Source organism: Corythoichthys intestinalis, chromosome 17, assembly GCF_030265065.1.
Source record: "Corythoichthys intestinalis isolate RoL2023-P3 chromosome 17, ASM3026506v1, whole genome shotgun sequence".
Lineage (NCBI taxonomy): Eukaryota > Metazoa > Chordata > Actinopteri > Syngnathiformes > Syngnathidae > Corythoichthys > Corythoichthys intestinalis.
Genome location: NC_080411.1, coordinates 8874006 through 8901964, shown reverse-complemented (window position 1 = coordinate 8901964; position 27959 = coordinate 8874006). Strand labels below are relative to the sequence as shown.

General features: G+C 38.8%; 2 protein-coding genes across 2 annotated transcripts in view; one reads left to right on the top strand and one right to left on the bottom strand.

The window, feature by feature from the left end:
- The window catches only part of snx24 (sorting nexin 24), a 14182-nt gene extending 7538 nt beyond the window's left edge, over positions 1 to 6644 (top strand). The window contains exon 7 of the mRNA XM_057819490.1: positions 152 to 6644. Coding sequence (XP_057675473.1) covers positions 152 to 222 — 71 coding nt within the window. The 3' untranslated portion in view covers positions 223 to 6644. The remainder of the gene's footprint in view (positions 1 to 151) is intronic.
- LOC130905793 (vitamin K-dependent gamma-carboxylase-like) lies at positions 6034 to 27959 on the bottom strand. The gene is made up of 15 exons (XM_057819481.1): positions 27753 to 27959; positions 27362 to 27565; positions 27131 to 27289; positions 24821 to 24986; positions 24680 to 24758; positions 24511 to 24617; positions 24279 to 24442; positions 21368 to 21663; positions 21058 to 21189; positions 17284 to 17435; positions 13170 to 13339; positions 12967 to 13097; positions 12752 to 12899; positions 9112 to 9331; positions 6034 to 8990 (listed from the first exon to the last, which is right to left on the bottom strand). Exons 1-15 carry the CDS (start codon positions 27775 to 27777, stop codon positions 8831 to 8833), a joined length of 2313 nt encoding a protein of 770 aa, XP_057675464.1. The 5' UTR covers positions 27778 to 27959; the 3' UTR covers positions 6034 to 8830.

Sequence of the window (27959 nt, the reverse complement as noted above, 5' to 3'; positions counted from 1 at the left end):
ATGTCCATTTAATTTGGACTGGGAAAGTACACTACTGTAACATAGTAAGAGCTAATGCACAAATTTTGCTTTTACCAAAATCAACAATGCTAAATTTCATTAACAGAATGTGCATCAATTTTTTTTCTCTCCATTCCTTTTTGTCTTTCAGATGCATTTCCCAATGTTGTAATTGAAGGCGTCATCCGTGGAGTTTTCTATGCAGATCTACAGCCCAGGTAGAGCCACAAAATAAGGGAAATAGGTGTGCCTGGAAGCAAGACTGATAGAGAAACTCTGCCTCATTTACAATGTTTCGATAACACGGTATTTAGTTTTTTGGGTGCTTACTTTAATCTACGGAGCCCCTAAAGGGACAATGACAGAAATAAAATAAATTTAAGCAATCTGTTGCGTACCAGAAAACCAAATTGTTACTGGTGCGCACTAGAAAGAATCTAGTAAACATTAGCATTATAAAGCATTTAAGTTAGCGGACTTTTGCTATGCAAGTTAGCCAATGGTGTACCGCACGCATGCTTTTTTTAGACCGTGACGTCGCATCGTAAAGTGGAAGTAAAGTCGAAATGGGACATTATAGACCCGCCCTTGCATAGAAACAATGTTAATTCCGCTACTTTTCTTCACAAGTTCACGTTCTTCACAAGTGTATGTAAACTTTTGACCACAACTGTATGCAGTAAACATTTTGTTGGTTTGGCATTGTCTTTCAGAGGACAAAGAGGTAAGCCATTTTGATATTTTTAACTTATTTTTTAGCATGACGTGCCGTGTTGCTTCTTTCTGACAATGAATGACCTGAAAAGAATTAAAATGGTATCTGACTGCCACTGTTACATTTTCTGTTGTTAAAAACAAAAACAAAAAAAAACTTTAGTAAGGGGGAAGTGTAAATAAGTTATAGAATTAAGATTTGTTAACAATGAAAAAAATTAAGTGTTCGTTGGCTGTCACTGAGTAGCATTTGCAATCGCTACACAAAACTAAAAATATAAATTACCCCCAAGAACGGTCAGAGATGTAGGACAACCAAAGGATAAAATATATAAGAAAGACAGGGCTGGTGGTAAAGGATAGCTTGTTGAAACAGGAGAATGTCATTGTCAGTCGCGTAGATAAAAAGCTAAGGCTATGCTAAGGTCGGCTCGTTTTTTTTCTGTCTTTTTCAGCCTTCGACAGTCAAGCCATCTCTTTAACTGAACATTTTTTATGTTCTTCCACATCTTTGCCAGTGAATTTGGCACCAGGGACATCATTTTCGGAAAGAATTGGTAGGTTTAGCTCTGTAAACATCTCCTTCGTACACGATTTCCATTCTTTTCCTATTAGGGACAAACGGTGGCGTGTCCCCCCTTCGCAACAGTAGCTAATGTCATGAATATTAATGAGCGGACGTGACGTGTTGCTTGCGGTACGCCATTGTTGTAAACATTAGCATTATATAGCATTTAAGCTAGCAGACTTTTGCTATGCAATTGTTGCAATAGGCTAACTTGCAACAATTGTTACATTGTTGCAATTGGCTAAACTGCAAAGCAACAGTCCGCTAGCTTAAATGCTACACAATGCTAATGTTGACCAGACTGTTGCTAGTGCGCACAAGATTGCTTAAATGTATTTCATGTCTGTCGATGTCCCTTTAAGGTCTCGGTATTATTGTCTCAATAGATTTGAGGCATTTGAATTGCAATAATACCATGAATCCCTTGATGTCTGAATTTACACAAGTCTTTCAGTGTCATTGACGATGCTAGACGTCCAATCGTGTGGTGTCCCGATTTAGTCACTAGTAGACATCCAATCCATTACAAGTGGGAGGGATGGCGGCGCATGAACGAATGAATTGGACGTCCAAAGAGTTAACACATCTACATAAAGCATTGGAGGAATACGTAAGTTAAAAAAATAGTACTGATAAAATGTACTAAGTAGTCAGTTTAATTGAAAAATACAGCTAAAAATGAGAAAATCGTAAGATTGGGAAATAAAATAAACGAATGTGTGTGTGTATACAGTGGGGAGAACAAGTATTTGATACACTGCCAATGTGTATATATGTATAGATATTAGGGCTGTCAAACGATTAAATTTTTTTATCGAGTTAATTACAGCTTAGAAATTAATTAATCGTAATGAATCGCAATTCAAACCATCTATAAAATATGCCATATTTTTCTGTAAATTATTGTTGGAATGCAAAGATAAGACAGGATGGATATATACATTCAACATACGGTACAAAAGTACTGTATTTGTTTATTATAACAATAAATCAACGAGATGGCATTAACATTATTAACATTCTGTTAGCTATCCATGGATAGAAAGACTTGTAGTTCTTAAAAGATAAATGTTAGTACAAGTTATAGAAATTTTATATTAAAACCCCTCTTAATGTTTTCGTTTCAATAAAATTTGTAAAATTTTCAATCAAAAAATAAACTAGTAGCCCACCATCGTTGATGTCAATAATTTACACAATGCTCATGGGTGCTTAAGCCCATAAAATCAGTCGCACCCAAGCGCCAGCAGAGGGCGACATTGTGGACATTCTACTGTGCTGTCATTTTAATCTGTTTGAGCGGGGCATGTGTGTTAATTGCGTCAAATACAGCCCTAACACATATACATACATATATATATATATATATATATATATATATATATATATATATATATTAGGGCTGTCAAACGATTAAAAATTTTAATTGCGTTAATTACAGCTTTAAAATAATCGTAATTATTCGCAATTAATCGCAATTCAAACCATCTCTAAAATATGCCATATTTTTCTGTAAATTATTGTTGGAATGGAAAGATAAGACACATGACGGATATATACGTACATACAACATACTGTACATAAGTACTGTATTTGTTTATTGTAACAATAAATCCACAAATGGCATTAATAACATTCCTTCTGTTAAAGTGATCCACGGATAGAAAGACTTGTAGTTCTTAAACGATAAATGTTATAGTTACAAGTTATAGTAATTTTATATTAAAACCCCTCTTCATGTTTTCATTTTAATAAAATTTGTAAAATTTTCAATCAAAAGTAGAGTTAATATAATAATAAGAATAAAAATAACAATAATAAAAATAGAGTGAAAAGTTTTACGTGTATTTTGCATAGCTATTTTGATATGGAATGCCAGTTCACTTTGCATTGTTGTTTAACTGTGTGTCAGAATAGGGCCTCATTACTATAGACTGAAGTGCTTTTCTTTTTGTGAACATTATTTTTTTTTTTTGGGAGAGATAGGAATATTATTTTTGTTGTGAAGGAGTTGCCAAAGTTAATGCCAATAAACGGCGCGGTCCAAAGAAGGCCTGTGTCCACTTGCCTTTACTGTATAACATATATCTGTACACCTCTTACCCAAAATACAACAAGAGACACATAACTGCCACTAAAAGAAAGAAAACTTACCGAAATATGTGTGGAGCACAAATAGCAATTTGCATTGCATTGTGAATACAGCATTAACGTCTCGCAACTACTAATTCTCCCACGTTTAGAAAAAATAACATGAGTATGGAAAGGCGCTGCCCCCAAGCGGCCGGTGGCATTCTCTTCACTCTTAATGTCCATAAACGGCCTCATTGTAATCCGTTTGAGGCAATATGCGAGCAAGTCATTCAGTGCATGCGTTAATTGCGTCAAATATTTTAACGTGATTTAAAAAATTAACGCCCGTTAACGCGATAATTTTGACAGCCCTAACATATATATATATATATATATATACAGTGTTTCCCCTAGGATTTTTTGAAGCTGTGGTGTTGGGCTGCATCGGAGTCGGACAGCCTCACCATGTCGTGCCACAGCGAATTTTTTTTTCTTCATTTTTTCCCCCAAGAAGAACCATAACAAAGATATATTTGAAATATTTCATTAGCCAGGCTAATGTTGTACCTCTCAGCTACAGTACATGTATGTAAAATGCGTAGCTGATTACAGCTACGTTACCCGATGTACTAATGCGACTTTTTTTCTCGTGGCAATAGTACGACTTACATCTCGTAGTGACTCAGGGTTGGCAACCCAAACTGATGAAAGAGCCATATTTGACCCCAAAAAAAACAAAAAAAAAAACTGATACAGTATGTCTGGAGCCACAAAAAATTAAAAGCCTTGTACAAGCCTTATAATTATCGATACTAGCTATATTAGCCTACTATAGAAATGACTAAGTTGGCTAGAAATACGTAATTAGCCTTCATGATTATTTTATTATATTATTATTATATTATATATATTATTTATGTTTATTTTCCCTGCAGTGGATCCTATAGAGAATGACGCACCACGTGACTACTCTGTTGTACTATGCCACCACAAGTTTAACTTCATTACAATATTAATGAATTGAAAGAATGTTTGTGTCATGTTTGTCCTCCTAGAAATCCTATTAAAACAAAAAAATATATTTCCCTCCCCCATCTTTTTCCATTAAAAAAAAAAAAAAGCGCCGAAGCATCGCTAAAGAGCCGCATGCGGCCCGAGAGCCGCGGGTTGCAGACCACCGTCGTAGTCCTCCTTTTTCCTTTTATTTGACCCTCATAAGTACTACATTACCACAACAATAACAGTCCTTCTGTCAACTGACCCATTTAGAGCACTGGGGGAATTCTAATAGCCGTGTAAAGAGTTTTACTTGATTCGGTGAGAAGGTGAATAGTTTTTTCCCCGTTGTTCGTAAACTAAATTTCCACACAAAGGCACGTCGAGGTACCATTAACTTAGCAAGGAGAGGTATGAGAGTCATTTTTCGAGTGTCCCAGAGCTCGCGAAATTTGGGTGGGGGGGCGCATTTATCAAAGTTTCGTCAGCCGTAATTGTCTGAAGTTGGCGCGCCGGTGTTGTGCCGAAAAATAGCCACTCCACGTGAAATGTCCCCCCTGACGGGAGCGCCCACACGTCACTCGTACAAACAGCCTTTTCTTACCAATCGATGGAACCAGAAACGACGTTCTTGTACCGTGAATATGTATCATTTTACTCTGCTTGAACTGATAAATCGTTTACTGTGACCAACGCTCTGAAAATAGAGCAAGGCTTTATTTTGGGCCCCGCCTCTCCGCAGTCTCTCAGCGCAAGTTAGTCAAAGTTTGCTTTCCGTCCAAACGGCCGTCCACCGCTCACTTTCGCCGAAAAGTCCGATCCAAATTATTGTAATGCCCCGGATATGGGCAAGAAGGAGAGAAGTCTGTATTTGCTTACCCACTTTATTGTGGTAACAATAATAAAGAAAAACAATAACAAAATAACAGCGGGCTGCTACGACATGCGACCGCTATCTCTCGCTATCTCGCTCGTTCTCCCATTCTTCCTACTCGTTCCCCTTGCGTCTCTTAAGGGGGGGCCTGCATAGTTACGAACATTAGGCTCCAATACACAATGAATAAGTGTCCGCTGAACTCCTCCCACTCGGCTGCCGCTAGTTTGAAGCGGCCTTAAAAAAATTTTTTTTATTTAAATAAATAAATTAAATACATCTCATTTGCCAGGCGTGGCGGCTTTCATTTTAGTGTGGCGGTGCGCCACAATCTGTTGAATATAGGGGAATCCCTGATATATATATATATATATATTTTTTTTTTTTTTTTTTTTTTTGTGTTTCAAAAATAAAAAGTTGGAATTATAGCATAAGGCACTTACCAAAAAAGACTATATTAAAAATAACAACAACAAAAAAACATTTTATGTACATTTTCTATATTTTCATCTATTTCTTTTTGTAAAAGATCTTTTTGTATTGTTTTACGATTTTCCAGTTTATTGTACTTTTCAATTTTATATACTGTAAACAATTTTAATGTACGTATGTATTCCCCCAATGCTTTTTGATTTATTTAAAGTAAATGTAGGCATCAAGGGGTTAATGATGTTTTAAGGGAATGAAGTAGCAAAATAGTCACGATCTTTTAAGAGGCGATTTACTTGACTAAAATATGATTGAAGGACAGCTGCTGCTCTGAGAAGCCACATGGGAAATGAGGCATTCAAGGCGTTCTGGTTTAAAAAAAAAAAATAAAAAATTGTAAAAATATGCAGAGCGAGGAGGTGCCACTCCCTTTCAAATACCAGCGCCCGGGTCACAGAGGACTTTTAAGGGACACTGGGTTTATTTGAAACCCTGAAGACTGATCTTAGTTGCTTTTGATTTTGTTATTCACCAGATGAGATTAATGCATTTATGATTTTTACCAAAAAAAATATTGTGACACTTAATAATGGCCAGTATGTGACACTAGTACCAGTAATGCGTTGCAAAAAATGAAGGCAAGGTATCACGTTTTGTGCAATATGTAATCACATTGTAGTTCTATTCAAAAAGTGAAGCTCATCACTAACACATTTCCTGCCATTGACACTGATAGACATCCGATCCATTTTGAGTTTTACTTTATTTTTATTTGACCTACTAAAATGAAGCTATCCCTGTATGTTGTCCTGTGTAAATAGATGTCCTGGAAAAATGTGAAGTTAAATCTATGTTAATAGCAATTTTGTAAAACCTTGTACTCAATCAGCATTGAATCAGTTCGTATACTATTTGTGTTGTGATGAGTTCTAAGTCCTAGTGTGCCATAAGATAAATGAAACTGACTGATTAAAACAATGTTACTGACAACACAGGCTTTTTTTTTTGGTTTGTTTTAATCATGAAAGTGTATAGAAAAAGCTTTTTTTAATTTGGAAAATGGATGGTTTCACTCACAGTATAGGATTGCATAAACAAACCCTTCACACATTTCTCAGATTTCTTCAGTGACCATCGCTAATTGTACAGGTTGTTTTGCAATAATGATTTAAATTTTGTTTCCAATTATGACCGAGTCATCGTTAGTTTCTTTTTCTATTATTGCAAGCCTTAACAAGAACTACAGTGGTATGTAAAAATATCTGAACCTTTTGGAATTTCTCGCATTTCTGCATGAAATCCCCATCAAATGTGATCTGATCTTTGTCAAATGCACACAGATGTTAAAACAGTGTCTGCTTTAACTAAAACCACTCAAACATTTATAGGTTTTCATATTTCAATGAGGATAGCATGCAAACAATGACAGAAGGAGGGGGGATAAGTAAGTGAACCCTCTGCCTAAGGAGACTTAAAGAGCAATTCAAACCAATTTTTACCAAACAATTTGTCAGGTATGTGTGCCCAATCACTGAGTGGTTTAAAGCTGCACTGCCCACTATAAAACACACACCTGGTAAGAATTGTCTTGATGAGAAGCATTGTCTGATGTGCTTCATGGCTCGGTCTGAAGACCTGTGATCAAGGAGTGTTGATTTGTATAAAGCTGGGAAAGGACACAAAACCACCTCTAAAAGTCTGAATGTTCATCAATTGACAGTCAGAGAAGTTGTCTACAAATGGAGAGAGTTTGGCACTGTTGCTTCTTTACCAAGGAGTGGCCGTCCACCAAAGATGATGCCATAAGTTCAACGCAGAATACTCAGAGGAAAAAAATAACCCAAGTGTCTGCTAAAGATTTAGAGAAATCACTGGTACAGTCCAATATCTCTGCTCACATCAACTATGTGTAAAGCTATGGCCAAGAATGGTGTTCATGGGAGGACTCCACGGAGAAAGCCACTGCTGTCTAAAAAAACATTGTTGCTCGTTTAATGTTCACAAAAAGGCACTTGGACACACCACAGAAGTTTTGGCAAAATATTTTGTGGATTGATGAAACCAAATTTGAATCGTTTGGGAGGAACACACAACGTCATGTGCGGAGAAAAAAATGGAACAGCTCACCAACATCAACACCTCATTGCCACCGTGAAGCCCGGTGGAGGGAGCATCATGATTTGGGGCTGTTTTGCTGCTTCAGGGCCTGGACAACTTGCAATCATGAATGGAATAGTGAATTCAAAGGTTTATCAGGATTTTTTGCAAGAAAACCTGAGTCAGTCTGTCAGACAGTTGAAGCTAAAAAGAGGATGGATGCTGCAACAAGACAATAATCCAAAACACAGAGGAAAATCAACTTCTGAATGGTTTAAGAACAAAATACACGTTCTGGAGTGGCCAAGTCAGAGTCCAGACTTGAACCCCATTGAGATACTGTGGCATGACCTAAAGACAGCGATTCATGCCAGACATCCCAGGAATCTGACAGAACTACAGCAGTTTTGTAGAGAAGAATGGGCTAAAATTAGTCCTTATCGATGTGCCAGACTGATCTGCAGCTACAGGAAGCGCTAGTAAAAGTTATTGCTGCCAAAGGGGGGGGGGGTATTAAATGTGATGATTTACTTATTTTTCCCCTCTACAGTCATTGTTTGCATACTGTCCTCATTCAAATATGAAAACCTATAAATATTTGAGTGGTTTTAGTTAAATAAAATGTTTTTTCATCTGTGTGATTTTGACAAAGATCAGATTTGATGGTGATTTTATGCACAAATGTGACAAATTCCAAAAGGTTCAGATACTTTTTCATACCACTGTAGTAAAACTGAGAAAGCCATGCCTGGCTACTGTTTGAAGGAAATACAGTAATCAACAATGTAAAAGCGGATTATTTTACTGATCCTGAATTACAGTAAAATATTCAAAGTTGGTCAACGACCATTCATACACATCTCAGTCCAATCGTTTCCCTTACAAACACATCTGGTCCCCTTTTTAACAGCACAATCTTTTAGGCGAAAATACTGACTTCCTAGTTTAAACATGACCTGAAACGGCAAATAGTTTAACAAAAATGTCCATTGTGAATCTGCTTGTTTTTGCCTTAGTAGTAACAGTCCAGTAGTACCATTGAGAACACAGTCCAGGTCCTTGATTCAGCAGTAACATCTTCAGAGTTCTCCATGACCAACTTCATCCTTCGACGAGTCGTGCTGGTTACTTTCACCCTCGGGTTCTTTCATGTTAGCAAACGCCACTTCCTGCGTCAGCTGCTCTATCGGCGGCAAACCCACCGCCAGGTTTCGCATGGCAATGGCAGTCATCAAGAATCTTGGGAACAGATCACAAAGCATTGCATTTATTCAATCAAAGACCCTTGAATCGAACCGTGGATGTCATAATGGCAAATTTACCCAAAAATTGATCTCGTGATTTACACTGCTTCACTTACCCTCGTCGTATAGAGTAATACTTCTTGACGGTGAACCGCTCGAGTCGCTCCAGCACGCCGGCCTCCCTGCGTTTCTTCACCTCTTTGATGCGACGCTGCCTCTTAAGGAAGAGCTTCAAGACTGGGTCTGTGATGTTATTATCATTAGAGTCGCTATCAATCACGGTGTCGTCGTCGCTCAACATGAGAGGCTGCAGCTCGGGTGGAAGAGGCTCTGTTGCTGTTTGGGGGAGAATCAAGTTAGCTCGACCACTTGATTGGGCACTCATTGGCTGCCATTGAGGGCGCTAAACATCCAATCTATTTTGATTGGGAGGGCTGACAGAGATGACCATCAAAAACTACTTTAGCGTGTTATTAGAGGGCATAAGCGGATTACAGTTAGTCCCCTGTGGCCTATACTACGAAGCCGGTTTTCTGGCTTAGCAGGGTAACTTCGAGAGTAACTTTATCACGTGCGACGTAAGTTCGCGGCTATGCGAGACTACGAAAGGTGGATATGTTGGAACCGAGAAGTGTTGCCATGGCAACACACGCCACACGCCAAACCTGGTCGTGTCAGAGTTAGATCTTGCTTAACATCAGGATTCCAATTAACCACGCTCTATTTAAACAGCACCCCTCCGCGGACGTGTCCTCCTGACAATGACAGCGTACTTGGACGACCCATACGACATTGGCGCACGGATTGTGAGGGGCTCTCTCCGGAGGGCACGGGTATTTCGGGACCGCCAAAATTCGCTGGCGTACCCGGAAGATGTTCTCCATGAAAGACATATTTTCAAGTGAGGAAATTCTTTACCTGTTCCAACTGATCGAGGCGGACGTCACTAATGTAACCCGCCGAGTCAGGCCCTCACAACCGCGCAGCTTGTGTGCCTGTCCGTGCGCTCTTTTGCCAGGAACAATATATGTATTCCATGAGTCCATCGGTGATGCTGAATATCTGCGTAAGAACACTGTATGCCGTGCGATTCGGAGTGGGGTATGGAAACGCTTCAAATTGATTGTTGAAATCGCTGAATGTAAACGAATGCGGAGCTTTGCTCTCATACAAGAAATATATTTAACGGACTTTCCAGCGTTATTTCGTTGTGTAAATATTTATAATAATCATAGAAATATGTAGACTATTTAAACATTGAGAAAACTTGCGTTTTTTTCTGCCAACTCGAAGAGATTAAATTGTCAAATCCACTGATAGGACAGACGCACAAATATAAAAGATATAAATGTTTATTGAATATGCATCTTACAGTCTTGTTTGTCAGCGAAAATTCGTTACAAAAGACGGGCTTTAATTTACGCAACAACGCATGGCATCCCCGCATTTTCTTCTTCTCCTGAGTCCTCACAAATATAACATAAAATTCTGGGAGGGGGGGTTGGGCTTGGGCCTGCAAATCAAGTTGATTGATCGGACTCGGGTCGGGTCGAGCTGGATTTTTTAGGCCCAAACTAAAAAAAAGAACATACGTATTCATACAGTCAAGGAGACTAAACATACAATCATCCTGCTTCATGTGGTGATGCGCGATAAATTATTTCTTACTGTTAACGTACCAAATCTTCTTTTATTGTCCTGACAGCAGGCTTTATTTCTTTTCATGGACATAAGTAAACTGGCATATTGACGCATTCACAAATCACACGATCTGTAAATTCGCTGTCAACAGACCCGTCGCGCTCAACTCGCCGAATCGGTGTTGGATTTCGCGGTGAGGGTGGATTTTAATCATCGCGCATTCCTCCTCTGTGAAGTAAGGTGCCCGTGCCATCGTCACAAGTAGTGTTTGACTCTGTTCTCCGCCCCCTTTTATGTGAACGCGCAGTAACTCTGACTGGGTTGACACAGGTTCGACTAATCAACCTCATAATCAGCGTCGTAGCACCGATTGATCACAAACTAGACAACCAGGTTTTGTCAACTCCGGTTACCCGCTGGTAAACTGGATTACTTCTGGGGAGGTTGAACTCGGTTCGTAGTATAGGCCACTGGTTATGACATGATTTCGACTCGTCCGCCATTTCTTCTCTAGTCGTTTTTCTTTAAGTCGCGTAAATTGTACCTCACAGTACCAAATTTTTAAAATTTTATTAATATCACATTTCTGCCCTTCGGCGAGATTTGTATTTGATAAAATGTTGACCTTTGTTTTGTGAAGCATGCTTTTATTTTGGCGCCGGTAGTAGTACTTCATGTGAGTAAGCGTGCCGAGTAAAAGGGCGGGGAAAGATTACAGTTTAGCTCACTGTCTAGCTAGGACTGTACAATGACGTATAATACATGTTTTTGGTTAGTTGTTTTGAGATTTAGGAGGTATTTAGAGGTGCTTAAAGGGTTCATTCCGACTGATGCGGAAATTTGGGTTACGTCGCCTGCTATGAACGGAACTCATTCGTAACCTGGGGCTGCCTGTATTTGTTTTTAATTACTTTAGATTTTAATTTTTAAAAACTTTTTATCATACAAATTACTAGGGATGTCCTGATGGCATATTTTTGCACCCGAGTCACCTGATTTTGAGAATCTACCGATAGTCCCGATTCGATACTGAAAAACTGTTTTGTGCGTGTTTAAAAAAAAAAAAATTTTTTTTAAACAAAAGTTCAAAACATGTTATAGTACCGATTACAGTACTTTCTCTTCAAATTTTTCTGGGAGTGTTGCGGAGTATAAAACGTATATATTTTTGTGACCTGAATGACCTAAAATCAACAGGAAATGATCTAAAATTTAGACGATAAAAACAAAAAATGAAATGTTTCATTAATTTTTAGTTTTTCTCCACTGTCATTTTTTTACCCCCGCCCAAACCCACACAAACACACAAAAAAAAAATTAACAAAGTTACCTGGGAATTCACCAAACTCTCCAGAATAACCAAAATGAACCAAAAATGAAATGTTTAATTTTTCGTTTTTCTCCAATGTTACTTTTTTACCCCCACCCACATACACACACACACACACACACACACAAAAAAACAATAAACAAAGTTACCCGGAAATTTACCCTACTCTCCAAAAAGTAACCAAAATCAACAGTGAAAGCATTCAACAACAATGCCCCAAACCAACAGACTGAACAGAGTGACCCGAACTCAACAAAAAGTGACCCGAATCCCCTAAAATCAACAGGAAATCATCCAAAATGTATAGAAAAAGACCCTGGAATGCCTCAAAATGTGACCCGTAACTACCCTAAAATTAACACTGAAGTGACAGGCAATTAAATCATTGGCTGCCATTGATGATCGACTTCAAATTCATTCAAACTGTGAGGATTGGCTGTGAATGCTCAACTTTCTAGCCATGCTAGACGTCTAATTTACCCCATGAAAACATGGTGACCTGCTGTAGTGCAAAAACAAATCAATACTTTTGCAATCCAATATCGAATCCGGATACAACATTTCAGAATCAATACTTTGGCACTTTTTGATACTTCTGGCAACCCTGATATAGATTAATAAAATATTATAATAAAATACTATAAAAATGCAGTATTGGATTATAAAAAAAGGTATAATGATTGATAATATACAAGTAGCAAAAATAGTCATTTGCCCTATAAAAGGTGGGCATGGGCTAAAATACCTTGAAGAACATTGCACACTATGGCAGCTTTGAACGTCACCTGTCCCATTGCGAATGCTCTCCTGGAGGTCCAGCAGCTTGCTGAAACTCTGCTGCAGCGCCGACTCTGTGGTGTTGACGTAAACGTACATGTAGCAAGATGGCCCCTCAGACACCGTGTACACCCTGTGGTAAGCGCCGGCAGGAACCTGCACCACGACCGACGCTAAATTGTTTGACACACTCAAATGTTACGCAATTATTGTACTTTTTTACCTGTATCTTCTCCCCAGCCTCCAGAGTGTAGTTCTTCTTCTCTTCCACTACTTCCACATTGAGTCTACCCTGCAACAAGTGAATGCTGGTATTGCCCAGATCTTCACTCACAAAGTTCTCTAAGTGGAGACCTGCAAGGTAACCACCACATAAGTACACACATTTTGTTCATGCGTTTAGAAGCAATTTAGGTAATACAGGACCTGGGAAGTCTGCAATGAAGACTATTTCGGTCTGGTTGTCCAAAGTGTTCTCAATCTCTTGGAACTTAGTTCTCCATGGTGAGAGGTCCACCAGGAGGGGCATTAACCACATGTTGGGTCGGAATGGCGACCAGTCTGCCTTGACGATGTCCACGCGTGGGTCGAAAATCCTTAGAGAAACCAAACATAACCTGAGGTACACCTGTACTAGCCAACTTTAAGGCCCGCCGTCACGTTTTTTGTGGCCTACTAAGAAAAAAAGTGTCGATTTCATGTTTCTTGCCTGAGTATCCTATCACGACGTCGCTACTCCAAACTTTTCTACTATTATTTACTGTAATTTTCAGACTATAAGCCGCTACTTTTTTTTTCTTTCGCTTTGAACCCTGCTGAATATCCTTGTGGCTCATATATGAATGGTTCTGCTCTCGCACCATTCTTTAAAAAAAACTGCTGTATTTTAAGCCAAAAGAACGCTTGTGTTTGATAGAACAATATGTCTATATGCTACCATAGCAGTTTCATGGCGCATTAAGCCCACAAACTTTTTAAATTGTCCGTTTTACCCTGGAGACCCTCGTTTACAGACACCGGGCAACCACTTTTGTTTCAACCCAGCCAAAAAAAGGTAAGTAATAATAATGATTCCAAATGTCTATAATTTTTAGCTTTGAATCATGAATTGATGTCTAGTTTTTAGATTAAAAAAAAAACACTTTAAAAAATTATTCACTTGCATATTTTCAACATTTAAACAAATTACGTCACAATGAAAAAATAGTGTCCGTAAATAGGGCACGGATGTCTACCACATAACTATCGCTTGATTGTTTTGTGACTCCCCCCCCCCCCCCCCCCATAAGAAAAATTGGGAGAAAAAAAATAACATTTCAGAGGGTAAATATTTGGAAAAGAAAATCTCGACCACTCCTTGATATCTGCGATTTCTGCATTGCAACCCTTGTTGTATTACTGTGTTTCACCTATAAAATCCCCCAAAAGTCCAGCTGTGGACATTCATGTGTGTCTTGACACTTGGTGTGACATGCTACACGGAGTTTTTGGATCGAAACAAGGCAAGTTCATGATAATATCTCGTTAAATTCATGGTGTCTTTAATTATACTCTCTCATGCTATCTCACCTAGAGTTAGGGCTTAGGGGTTAAATTTTTTTTTTTTTTTTTTTTTTTAAATGCCCTCCTGTTAAAAAAAAAAAATCCCCCAGAAAATTGAGATTTTTAAGCTTTCCAATGATGTATCACACAAGCATATAGGACAATTATGAAATTTGTCAAAATTGGGAGTCTCAGAGCGGAACTTCAACTCATTGAGTGTTTTCCACCTTATACTGTTTTCACATCAAATTTGGTGATTGTGGTTTATAGTCAGGTGTGCGATTTACTCCAGAAATTATAGCAAGTGCTTCTATCTCACTTTGATAGGAAACTTTACTCCTAATGACATGCACACTAGACTGATTATTACAATGAATGATTATTACACTCAAAAAATGGTCATATTATGCTAATGCAAAAAGTAATTAAATTACTGATTACTCCTCAAAAAAGTAATCTAGTTACTTCACTGATTACTTAATAAGCAAATTAACTAAGTTACTTTAAAAGTAATTTGTCAATTACTTTTCCCAATTTTTCTCCCTTCGCTGCCTCAACAGAAAAATTTCATCGGAAATAATAAAAATTTTCAGATAAGGCTTTATCTTCGAGTTAGTAGGGGTTTAGTTAGTCGATGGAGTTGATTTCAACCACCATTGACTTGCACTAGCTCAGCCGCTCCGGAGCCCTGAAACTAACAAAGAACTGACAAACTGCACGGAATTTGTTCAAAACGATTCTAACGACTAATTAAACCCCCGCTAACTCCGAGATGAAGCCTAATGTCGAAAATTCTGAACTCCCTTTAAAATAAAGGCCTAGCCGTTAAAATGCTGTCTATAAAAGTTGTAAAGCAATAAAAGAAACAACAAAAACAAATGAAATGAAAAAGAATCCTACAAAGTATTTCATAATGCATGCAGTATAGGCCAAAAGTTGGGAGACACCTCAAGGGTGGATACTTTGAAAAATGTAGAGTATAAAACCTGTTTTCAAGTACATAATTCCTCATGTTCATTCAGTTTTGATATTTTCAGTGAGAATTTACAATAGTAGTGAAAATATATAAAAAGCACAAATGATGATGCCCCCCCACACACACACACAAAGTCACACTCCGCTTATGGTTACAAACTATAAAATGTATGTAAAGCCTGGTTACAAACTGTAAAAGTGCTGGCTGTCTCGTTACCTGATGGCTTTGTTTCGATTTTTGGCACATTGTGCTGTAATTCCAAATGGTTCCTTGAATTAGATAGTTATTAGCGGTCGACTGCCCTTTTGCGCCAGCGCAAAGTTTGCGACGCACGGATATTTTTGGTCATCTTTATTAGACAGAAATGTGAAGTCATGGCTGTATGTCCAATCAGCAAATGCAGCCGTTTGTGGTTCTTATCCTACGTCTTCCACTGTTAGCATCCTGAGAGGTAGCCAGTTGTTTGTTGGCCGCCAACAGCGCTCAGAGCATGGGAATACACGTGACCCGTTTTTTTTTCCCCGATAAGAAAACGTGACATCAGATGTCACTGCCAAACTTGAGCAATATTTTCTATTCAGATTCTCTTCGTACATGACTACAGTATTCTTTATTCTACATACATCATGAGGAAAAAACAAAATAGTAACGCACAGACACTAAGGAAACAAACTTTAATCAGATTACTGGCCTCGAAAAATGAAAGCGTTAGATTACTGGTTACTGAACGAAAGTAATCAGTTACTTGTAACTAGGCATGTGCCGGTATGGGATTTTGACAGTACGATAACCGTGAGCAAAAATACCGTGGTTTCACGGTATCACGGTATTGCAATTATAGCTCCCAAAAATTTTGAGATGTATGGGTTAAAAAAATAAATAAAGTTTTTTCCATTGAACATGATTTTTTTTTTTTTTTTTTTCAGACCATAGTTGCAAATTGGAACATGAATATATTGTTAAAATAAATAATCAATAAAAAAATATTTGAAATAAAATTAAAATAAATATAACTTATAGACTATACTCACAGTCACAGCTCAATTTGCACAAGATTACAGCAAGAACAAAATAATTTCTATTAAGTAAAAACACTTCTGAATAAAATTTTTAAAAATTTATACTGCATGACTTTTTTTTGAGGGTGGAAAAGCTTAAGTGAAGTTTCGCCATTTTCAGCCACTGTGTCAACTCTAGTCTACATGATGTCATGCCTTTGTGTTAAAAAGAACATAAGGAATTCATAAGTTAGGTAAAAATGTATAAGTTAGTTAAAATGTCAATATTGTTGTGGAAAGGTTTCATCTAAAAGAAAAAAACAAAAAAACATTGAGAGTGAGACCACACCTTGATCCAGCGAACGTGGATTTGTGCTTAGGGATCAAGATCATCGTTCACAATTAGCGATCTTTGATGCTATCACTTTTTCCCCTTCATTCAAGCGAATCAAGCTTGTTTTCTCACTCTGCGGCTGTAACACTCAACTAAGTTGCTCTCCCAGCTGAGCCTAGGCTAACATTCATCTTTGTAAGCTTTTACTTAGTTTGTATATTGAATTTGAAAGGAAAATGTGTGTTTTGTTTTTGGCGAACTTTTCCCATGGTGCTAATCTGTGGAAGCTACTCACATGGAAAAATCTAATTGTACAACATTTTAAATGTATTCATTTTGTATATTAAACTTACCACGATCTGAGAGCTCAATAAATTGAAGAACAGTACGCCTTATGTTTGGAGTAATTGTTTTTGGGTTAGCTGGCTGTGTAGCCGATAGCGTCACTCTCACACACAGCAACAAACGGGAGGGGGTGAGCGCTGCTGCGCCAAGCCGCTTCTGGCTGCATTTTTGACACAAGAAAAATAGCAAATACCGTCCTACAGTCTGACGGAAAATTTTAGTGGTTTTGAAACCGCGACGTTTTCACACCACGGTAAACCGTGAAACCGGTAACCGGCACATGCCTACTTTTAACGCGTTACTGACAACACTGGTCATCGCTGATACTGAGCTGTTGTGTGTTACCTCTGCTGAAAGCGTTCATTAATGGACACCCAGATGTCGAAGTAGATTTGGGGCTCAGAGATGTTGTAGCGAGGCAAGAGGCCACTGAGGCATGTGGCATACTGCTTTAGCATGTCACCGTGATCCTTCCAGCGCCGGCTTTGCGTGAACACCTGCCATACACAGGGTGTGTATAATGCAAAATATCTGTATTTAGTATTGAAATACAGTGCTGGCTAATTCTGTCAGATAATGCTCAATTTCTCCCAGAAAATGATTGCAATTACAAATGCTTTGGTAGTAATATCTTCATTTATTTTTCTACAATGAAAAAACACAAAAAAGAATGGGGAAAAAAAAAATTATCATCATTTTACACAAAACTCCCAAAATGTGCCGGACAAAAGTATAGACCCTACCCACCGACGTCACAAAATCACGTGCTCGCTGTATGGTTCCGCCCACTTGTCCGTCATTTTGTGTCTGTATTATCAATGGTCTCAATTGATTGAGCAATTTATAACGCATTTCATGGAAGACCCGGTGCTTTCGGATGCCGTAAACTCACTTGATGCGTTGCATAAAAGGCGTTATGTGGAAAAGCTTCAGTTTATCCATTCGCCAGATCCATATTTGATGCCTAAATCGATGTTTTTCGACCCGCTGTCTCCGCCGTATTTGCCTGACATCTGCTAGCTCCCCTGATATGTACAACTATCTTGTCCACACAAAATCAGCCTATTCTCACGAAAGTTTGAAAAACTTTAAGAGCTTGGAGGCTTATAAATACTTCGTTGCTGGTTGGGTGAAACAGGTCCTCGTCCACGAAAATTCAGCAGGAATCTATCTTGTGCTTGGAAAGGTGAGTTACGAAATTTTCAATTCAAAATCTTTTGTTATTGCTAACATCCACTGTCAAGTCTAATGTATTTCATGTCGTTTGTCAATGGAGTTAGGGCTTTTAATGTTTATATGGTTTAGCGATAGCACTCTCACTACATACATACGTGTATGTTGTCGGCGATTAGCCTAGCAATGATCTTAATTGTGGTTGTCAGCCCAAAACCCTCTAAATATATATTAAATGCATCTTACCAGATATAAAATGACTACTACATAATCTGTGGTAATCGTTTGGAGCCCAGTTTTCTCGTCGAATTGCAGCAGCCCATCTCGCTTTCTTCTCTTCGGGTCTCTCGGAATCCGGTAGAACTTCAAGTCTCTCCGTCTTCTCCGTCTATCTTCTCTGTTATTGCAACCGACCGCCACACACGCCTTCACCATTTTGATTATTAATGTTAACGAGCAGAAAAACACGTCGTAAATAGGAGGAATGTACGTAGCCGTAACAGGGAAACATGATGTGTTGACGGACAATTGGGCGGCACCAGTCAGGAGGAAGGAGTTGTGACGTCACGTGGGTAGGGTCTATTGGCACCCTCGGCCTAATACTTGCTAGCACAAATAACTGTGATGCTGGAATTTTAGACCATCCTTCTTTGGCCAACTGCTCCAGGTCTCAGATTTGAACGGTGCCTTCTCTAAACTGCCATTTACAGATTTCTCCATAGGTGTTCTACCGGATTCAGGGCTGGACTCATATCTGGCCACTTTATAAGTCTCCAGTGCTGTCTCTCAAACCATTTTTAGTGCTTTTTTTAAGTGTGTTTTGGGTCATTGTCCTGCTGGAAGACCCATGACCTCTGAGGGAGACCCAGCTTTCTCACACTGGGCCCTACATTATGCTGCAAAAATTGTTGGTAGTCTTCAGACTTCATAATGCCATGCACACGGTCAAGCACTCTAGTGCCAGAGGCAGCAAAGTAACCCCAAAAAATCAGTGAACCTCCGCTGTGTTTGACTGTCGAGACCGTGTTCTTTTCTTTGAAGGCCTTGTTTTTTTTCCCTGTAAACTCTGAGTTGATGCCTTTTCCCAAAAAGCTCAACTTTTGTCTCATCTGGCCAGAGAACATCCTTCCATAACATTTTTGGCTTTCTCAGGTAAGTTTTGGCAAACTCCAGCCTGGCGTTTTTATTTCTTTGGGTAGAGTCCCTTTTTAATCTGACGCCGACGGACAGTCGGGTTGATATTGTTGTACCCTCGGACTGCAGGACAGCTTGAACTTGCTTGAATGTTCTTTAGCCACCATCTTTCATTGAAATCTCGTCAAGTTTTCTTTTCCGTCGACATCTAGAAAGGTTAGCCACAGTGCCATGGGCTTTACACTTATTAATGACACTGCGCACGGTAGACACAGGAACATTCAGGTCTTTGGAGATTGACTTGTAGGCTTGAGATTGCCCATGCTTTCTCACAATTTTGTTTCTCAAGTCCTCAGACAGTTCTTTGGTCTTCTTTCTTTTCTCCATGCTCAATATTGTACACATAGGGACAGGACCTAGGTTGAGTCAACTTTAATCCATTTTAACTGGCTGCAAGTGTGATTTAGTTATTGCCACCACCAGTCTGTGCCACAGGTAAGTAACAGGTGCTGTTAATTACACAAATTAGAGAAGCGTCACATGATTTTTCAAACGGTGCCAATACTTTTGTCCTGTCCATTTTTGGAGTTTTGTGTAAAATTTAGGGCTGTCAAAATTATCGCGTTAACGAGCGGTAATTAATTTTTTAAATTAATCCCGTTAAAATATTTGATGCAATTAACGCACATGCCCCTCTCACACAGATTTAAATGACAGTACAATGAAATGCCTACTTGTTAATTGTGTTTTATGGAGTTTTGCCGCTCTCTGGTGGCGCTTGGGTGTGACTGATTTTATAGGCTTCAGCACCCATGAGCATTGTGTAAGTAATTATTGAGATCAACAATGGCGGGCTAAAAGTTTATTTTTTGATTGAAAATTTAAAAAAATTTTATTACAACGAAAACATGGAGGGGTTTCAATATAAAGTTTCTATAATTTTTACTAACATTTATCTTTTAAGAACTACAAGCCTTTCTATCCATGGATCGCTTTAACAGAATGTTAATAATATTAATGCCATCTTGTTGATTTATTGTTATAATAAACAAATACAGTCCTTATGTACCGTATGTTGAATGTATATATCCATCTTGTGTCTTAGCTTTCCATTCCAACAATAATTTACAGAATTATATGGCATATTTTATAGATGGTTTGAATTGCGATTAATTAATTTTTAAGCTGTAATTAACTCGATTAAAAATTTTAATCGTTTACAGTCCTAGTAAAATTATAATGATTTAATTTTTTTCCCAGTCTCTTTTGTGTTTTTTCATTGCAAGCAAAATACATGAAGATATTACTACCACAGCATTTGTAATTGCAATCATTTTCTGGGAGAAATTGAGCATTATCTGACAGAATTGCAGGAGTGCCAATACTTGTGGCCAGCACTGTACATGCTAATACGTTTGTGTTTATTGTTGTTGCTGTATCAGCAGCTAGTCATAAACACAAACTTGAATAGCTGTTATTGAAGATGAAACTGATTTAATTTCATTTTTATTTTAGTTTCTTTCTGCAAGTGTTGATGTCATGAGCAGCTGAATAAAGTCAGCAAACCACACGGACGTCTGACATTGTCATTTCGAGGCTTAGCTCGCTAGCGAGCTAGGACTTAGCTCCAACATCGTGGCGAGGACAGTACAATGGCGTATAATACGTGTTTTTGGATAGGTATTTCGAAATAAGTTTTTGTTAAGATTTGAGTAAGTGTCAACTAAAATTAGACACAATTTTAATGAGATGAGAATATGAGATTCTGAGGATGATTCATGGCTAAATACAGTTGCTAACAATGGAACTCACCCCCGGGTTGAGGTATCCCACTTCTCCCGTTTTTCCATCCTTGTACGTGATCTTCACGTGCTGGTGGCTGCGGGAATGAACCATCATGTCCCAAGAGTATCCATACAAGCCATTAGTCCAGTTGTTGTAACCCTGGCAGATGAAAGCAAACGATCAGGACGTTAGAGACAGTGCGGCGATCCCGTTTTATCAATTGACCTTGCTGACAATCATTGCTCAACTGTGAGTGAGTGATAAGACTTTGTTGACAGTAACGTCATAAGGCCGACGCAAGCGACTACATGCTAATAACGCAAATAAGCAATGGTACCTGAGTGATGAAGTGAGAGTAAGGCAGAAAGAACTGCTCCAGGATGTAGACCAAAGTAAAAACGGCAGCCAGTTTGTGTTTAAATCGGAATTTAGGAGGGCTGGAGGTGGAAGATGACCGCTGCCGTCTGCTGCTGGGTGGATCAGGGTAAGCACAAGAAGAACTAGGCTGAGGTTCTTCCGACGTAAGCGGAAGAGCGCCCTTGAGAAAGCCAGGGAAGTGACCAAAGAACCTCCTGGGCCAGTCGGCATGGCAAAAGAGTGGACTGGTCGCCAGCATTGCATAAGGGAACATGCCTGGGGGGGGGGGGGGGGGGTATACAGACAAACAAACTCAAACTTACTTCCAATGACTTTTTTTTTCATTAGGCAGGGTAACCTGCAACCAATGGATGTCCAAAAACCACATGAGTAGTTAGCAGGCCAATTCTAAAAATAGCTCACCAGTAGAGGTGTGCAAAATTTCCGATTCTTAGATTATTCGCGATTCGGCCGTGGAAGATTCGAGAACGATTCACAAACATCCAAATTCCGATTATTGAAATATGCCAAGTAAAGCGGAAGTACAATACACTCAGCGCGCCGCGCGGTCTTTGGGGGGCAATGAGGAAGAGCGCAGCGAGAGTAGCTAAACATCATGCTTCTCATTACCCGGCCCCTCGGGTAATGCCAACGCTCAACTCACGCCTCTAGCTCAACTCATGCCACGAGATTAAAAAAACACAACAACATACCTGACTGCTGCCGAAAAGCTGCTACAAGTACAGCTACATAATGTTACGGTAGATATCATTTATATAGAACTAGATGCAATATAGACTCGGTTGCGGCAGCAGCACATCTGCAAAAAGCTAGATGCGGGCGTTAGTAAACGGCCGCCATCTTAAAGCAGTAAACTTCCCTGCAAGGCTGTTGTAGCGAACCTTCCAAGCAAACCTAATTAACTTTTTATCTACAATACTCCTAAATCGGTAAAATATTGACTTGAATCTATCTTTAAAATAGTTTTAAAACTTTCACATGTCAAAAGTAGACAAAAGGGAAATTCTGGAATAACGGGAGCAATTTTAACAACTTTAACGGTTGATTCACAACATTAAATTAATTGAATGTAGTTTAAAGCTGCTGATACAGAATGGGGACTGGAGTTTTTTTTATTTAATGTTATTTTTGTATATTTGTTTACTGCTATAAGTTAACTTGATACTGAAATAGTAGTTTGGTTTAGCCTGAGAGTATTTTTGAACAATTTTGGAACTAATGTACAAAACTTAAAATAAATAAATAAATTAAATAAATAAATAAGGAGGGGGGTGCATCAATAATCGTTTTATAATCTAATCGGAGCCTCTGAATCGTAATCGTAATCGAATCGTTAGGTGCCCAAAGATTCCCAGCTCTACTCACCAGTGAGATTTCAGACTTAATTTTTTTGTGTTGCTGTTCTAAAAAATAAAAACAAATGGCATGGCTTATTACAAGCAAACCTATCTAACTTTGCGTTGCTGTTTATTTTTGTGAAGCAAACGCGAATCACAATTAGTAGAGGTCTCATAATTTCTCGAGTATTATACTCTTTTGTGTTAACTTTAGCAAGCAAATTTCAGCTGCCTGCTGAGCAAGAAAAGCAGTAGGACGGAGAGTGAGAGGCTGTACATGATCACGACATCTCTATAAAATACTGTATTTTTTAATTTAAAAAATCTGCGATGGAATGAGGGCGCAAAGTAGCGAGGGATCGCTGTATAAATATTGTAGATATATATGTATTAGGGCTGTCAAACGATTAAAATTTTTAATCGAGTTAATTACAGCTTAAAAATTAATCGTAATTAATCGCAATTAATCTCAATTGAAACCATCTCTAAAATATGCCATATTTTTCTGTAAATTATTGTTGGAATGGAAAGATAAGACACACGACGGATATATACATACAACATACTGTACATAAGTACTGTATTTGTTTACTGTGACAAATCCACAAATGCCATTATTAACATTCTTTCTGTTAAAGTGATCCACGGATAGAAAGACTTGTAATTCTTAAAAGATAATTGTTATAGTTACAAGTTATAGTAATTTTATATTAAAACCCCTCTTCATGTTCTTGTTTTAATAAAATTTGTAAAATTTTCTATCAAAAGTAGAGTTAATATAATAATAAGAATAAAAATAACAATAATAAAAATAGAGTGACCAAAGTTTTACGTGTATTTTGCATAGCTATTTTGATATGGAATGCCAGTTCATTTTGCATTGTTGTTTAACTGTGTGTCAGAATAGGGCCTCATTACGATAGACTGAAGTGCTTTTCTTTTAGTGAACATTATTTTTTTTGGGGAGAGATAGGAATATTATTTTTGTTGTGCTTTCACTAAACGATACTTATGTTTGTTGTGAAGGAGAAGCTTATGCCAATAAACCGCGCGGTCCAAAGAACGCCTGTGTCCACTCGCCTTTACTGTATAACATATATCTGTACATATCTTACCCAAAATACAACAAGAGACACATAATTGCCACTAAAAGAAAGAAAACTTACCGAAATATGTGTGGAGCACAAATAGCAATTGGCATTGCATTGTGAATACAGCATAAACGTCTCACAACTACTAATTCTCCCACGTTTAAAAGAAATAACATGAGTATGGAACGGTGCTGCCCCCAAGCGGCCGTTGGCATTCTCTTCACTCTTAATGTCCATAAACGGCCTCATTGTAATCTTTTTGAGGCAATGTGCAAGCGGGTCATTTAGTGCATGCATTAATTGCGTCAAGTATTTTAACGTGATTAATTTAAAAAATTAATTAAAGCCCGTTAATGCGATAATTTTGACAGCCCTAATATGTATATACTGGTGACAATGATAGTATTTATCGAAATAATAATTGTGGACAGAACAAACTCACCAATGCTGAAGAGCTGAGAGTTCATGCAGTGGAAGTAGCTTACAAAGACGATCGCGTAAGGCCGCGTGGCATCGAAAAACAGCAGGTAACCAGCACTCAAATCCAGCATGAGGCCACCACCGTGCACCACCAGCAAGCTTACCAAGTCCACAGGAAGAATCACCCTGAAATGGGATTTAACGTGATGAGTTTGTGTGCACTAAGACTAAAACGGGTTCTAAATTATACCTACTTGAAGGGATCGAAAAGCCAGTGGTGCGCCAGGTAGGACATGGAATATCCCCCCATCCAATCGGCATCCAGCTTCTTGACGCCAGCGATGAAGTACACTATGAATATCTATTTAGAGACAATACTATTAGACAACATATAAGAAACAGGAATGTCCGCAATACTCAAACCTGCGTCCTCAACAAGGTGTAGTTCCAAAGCGGCACGTGAGCGTTTCTGATGGAAGGTCGTCTCAAGCCATCAAGTGACCTAAAAGATAGCAACGTAAATGTAAAAGTCCTTCCATGTGCTTTTGCTCAAAGCCACCTCACCAGTATCTGTTGCCGTCCATAAGTGTGAGCTGGAATCCTATGAGGCCATAGAGGTAGGAGTGATTATTCCATGCCGTTTTGTCCAGGAAGAAGATGTACCAGTATGTGGAGATGAACATCAGGCAGGAAAGACGGTACAAGCAGCCCAGCATGATACCCAACGCACCTACAAACACATACACATCAGTTTAACAATAATGTAAAAAGTAACGTATCAACCGCTGTGGGGAAATTAGGAACAAGAAAATTAATGGAATACTAATGATACAAATATTTTACAGCTAATTTGACCTTTTGACAGCAAAAATTGGAATGATTTAAACCGACCAAATCTATCTCATGAATTAAACCCTATTAAGCATGCATTTTACAAGCTAGAGGACATTGAAAGCCATATCCTGTTAGCTTGAGGCTACACCAACACTGTCAAGGTTGTGAAACATTCTTGAAATTTTTTGTGTATATTTATAGAGTGGTATGTAAAAGTATCTGAACTTTTTGGAATTTCTCACATTTCTGCATAAAATCACCATCAAATGTGATCTGGTCTTTGTCAAAATCACATGTAAAACCTGTCTGTTTTAACTAAAATCACCCAAACATTTATAGGTTTTCATATTTTAATGAGGATAGCACGCTAACAATTACAGAAGGGGGGGGAAATAAGGAAGTGAACCCTCTGCTTAGGGAGACAAAGAGCAATTGAAACCAATATTTACCAAACAACTTAAGTTAGGTGTGTGCCCAATCACTGATGAGTGGTTTAAATATGCCCTGCCCACTATAAAACACACACCGGGTAAGAACTGTCTCGATGAAAAGCACTGTCTGATGTGCATCATGGCTCGGTCAAAAGAGCTATCTGAAGACCTGTGCTCAAGGATTGTTGATTTGTATAAAGCTGGGTACAAAACCATCTCTAAAAGTCTAAAAGTGTTCATCAATCGACAGTCAGAGAAGTTGTCTACAAATGGAGAGAATTTGGCACTGTTGCTTCTCTCCCAAGGAGTGGCCGTCCACCGAAGATGATGCCAAGAGTTCAGCGCAGAATACTCAGAGGTAAAAAAGAACCCTAGAGTGTCTGCTAAAGACTTACAGAAATCACTGGCACAGTCCAATATCTCTGTGCGCACAACAACTATATGTAAAACCATGGCCAAGAATGGTGTTCATGGAATGACGCCACGGAAGAAGCCACCACTGTTTAAAAAAACATTGTTGCTCATTTAATGTTCGCAAAAAAAAATTGGACACTCCACAGATATTTTGGCAAAATATTTTGTGGACTGATGAAACCAAAGTTGATTTGTTTGGGAGTAACACACAATGACGTGTGGAGGAAAAATGGAACAGCTCACCAACATCAACACCTCATCCCCACCATGAAGCATGGTGGAGGGACCATCATTACTTGGGGCTGTTTTGCTACCTCGGGGCCTGGACAACTTGCAATCATGAATGGAAAAAGAATTCAAAAGTTTATCAGGATGTTTTGCTAGAAAACCTGAGGCCGTCTGTCAGACAGTTGAAGCTAAAAAGAGGATGGATGCTGCAAAAGACAATGATCCAAAACACAGAAGTAAATCAACTTCAGAGTGGTTTCAGAAGAACAAAATACACGTTCTGGAGTGGCCAAGTCAAAGTCCAGACTTGAGACCCATTTAGATGCTATGACATGACCTACAGACAGCGATTCATGCCAGACATCCCAGGAATCTGACTGAACTACAACAGTTTTGTAGAGAAGAATGAGCCAAGATTAGTCCTGATCGATTTGCCAGACTGATCTACAGCTACAGGAAGTGTCCGGTTGAAGTTATTGCTGCCAAAGGGGCGGGGGCACAAAATATTAAATGCGATGGTTCACTTATTTTCCCCCCTTCTGTCATTGTTTTCATACTATCCTCATTAAAATCTGAACAGCTATAATTGTTTGGGTTGTTTTAGTCAAAGAAGACACTGTTTTTTAATCTGTGTGATTTTGACAAATATCAGATCACATTTAATAGTGATTTTATGCAGAAATGTGAGAAATTCCTAAAGGTTCAGATACTTTTTCATAACACTGTAAATACTATATATACTCAATAATTTGTTTCATATGCTAGTTAGATGTGTAATAACAAAATAATTTAAATAAGATGTAATTTTTCCATAGGTTTGTGTAAACGTCCCTTTTTCAAAAATGTTACTGTGAATTTGTAAAGCAACAAATTGCATATGTGCTTTTATGTCTAGCTCAGAGTTCCACCCCCTGCTGACAGACCCTAAAGCAACAAAGGGGGAACATGTGTGGAAGTGGAAACCCACCGAGGAACATCACCAGATAAACCAGGTACATCCAGTCCATTGGAAGTGGCTTTAGGAAGTTAAAGAGTGGGAACCGGCACACGGGGGCACCGTCCAGGTATTTGTAGTCCACATGACTAAGGCCGCGCTCTTGTGTGATGTCCACAGCCATGAGCAGACCTGCACAATTTTTGTGTCAACAATCACCTTGATAGTAAATCTAAAAACTATTGCGGAGAAAAATCTATTTACCAAACAAGCAGCGGAATATGCCCAGGGATGCAGGGTCCATGGGCCGGTTCAGGAGGGCCACCAGGCTGGACCAGGAGGTCAGGTCTTCCTTTTTGAAACCGAAGATCTGCTCCATCTTACTTTGGGGTGCGGCTTTGTCTGTTTTCTTGGGGGTTGGAAGGCTTTTTGCAGTTTTTTGATCTCCATCGTTGCCCACTAAAGCGCCTACAATTCACAAAATCACAACCCCATTTGGAAGATTTACACGTGCGTCATACTGGTCCTGCATGAGTTTCTATTTGAATTGCCTCGTGCAAACGCTAAGGTATCCATTTTAAAATCAAGTAGATGTTATTCATGCTAAGTTTGTATTACTTAGAAATACAAAACATAGCCAGGCTAACAAGTTTACCTGCACTCGCGTCTCTGGGCTCCATGTACTGTAATGTTGAAACAAAACTAATGATAGGGTTTTGGATTACGGCACAGAAAAGTCTTCGGTTTGACGTCCCAGCCCCAGGTGGAGGTGTCCTGCCCAGTGGAGTCAATAAGACGGACCAACATACGTGTCACAGTCCCACGCAAACCCAAACCACAGGCTGACCAGGGGGCGGGGCTT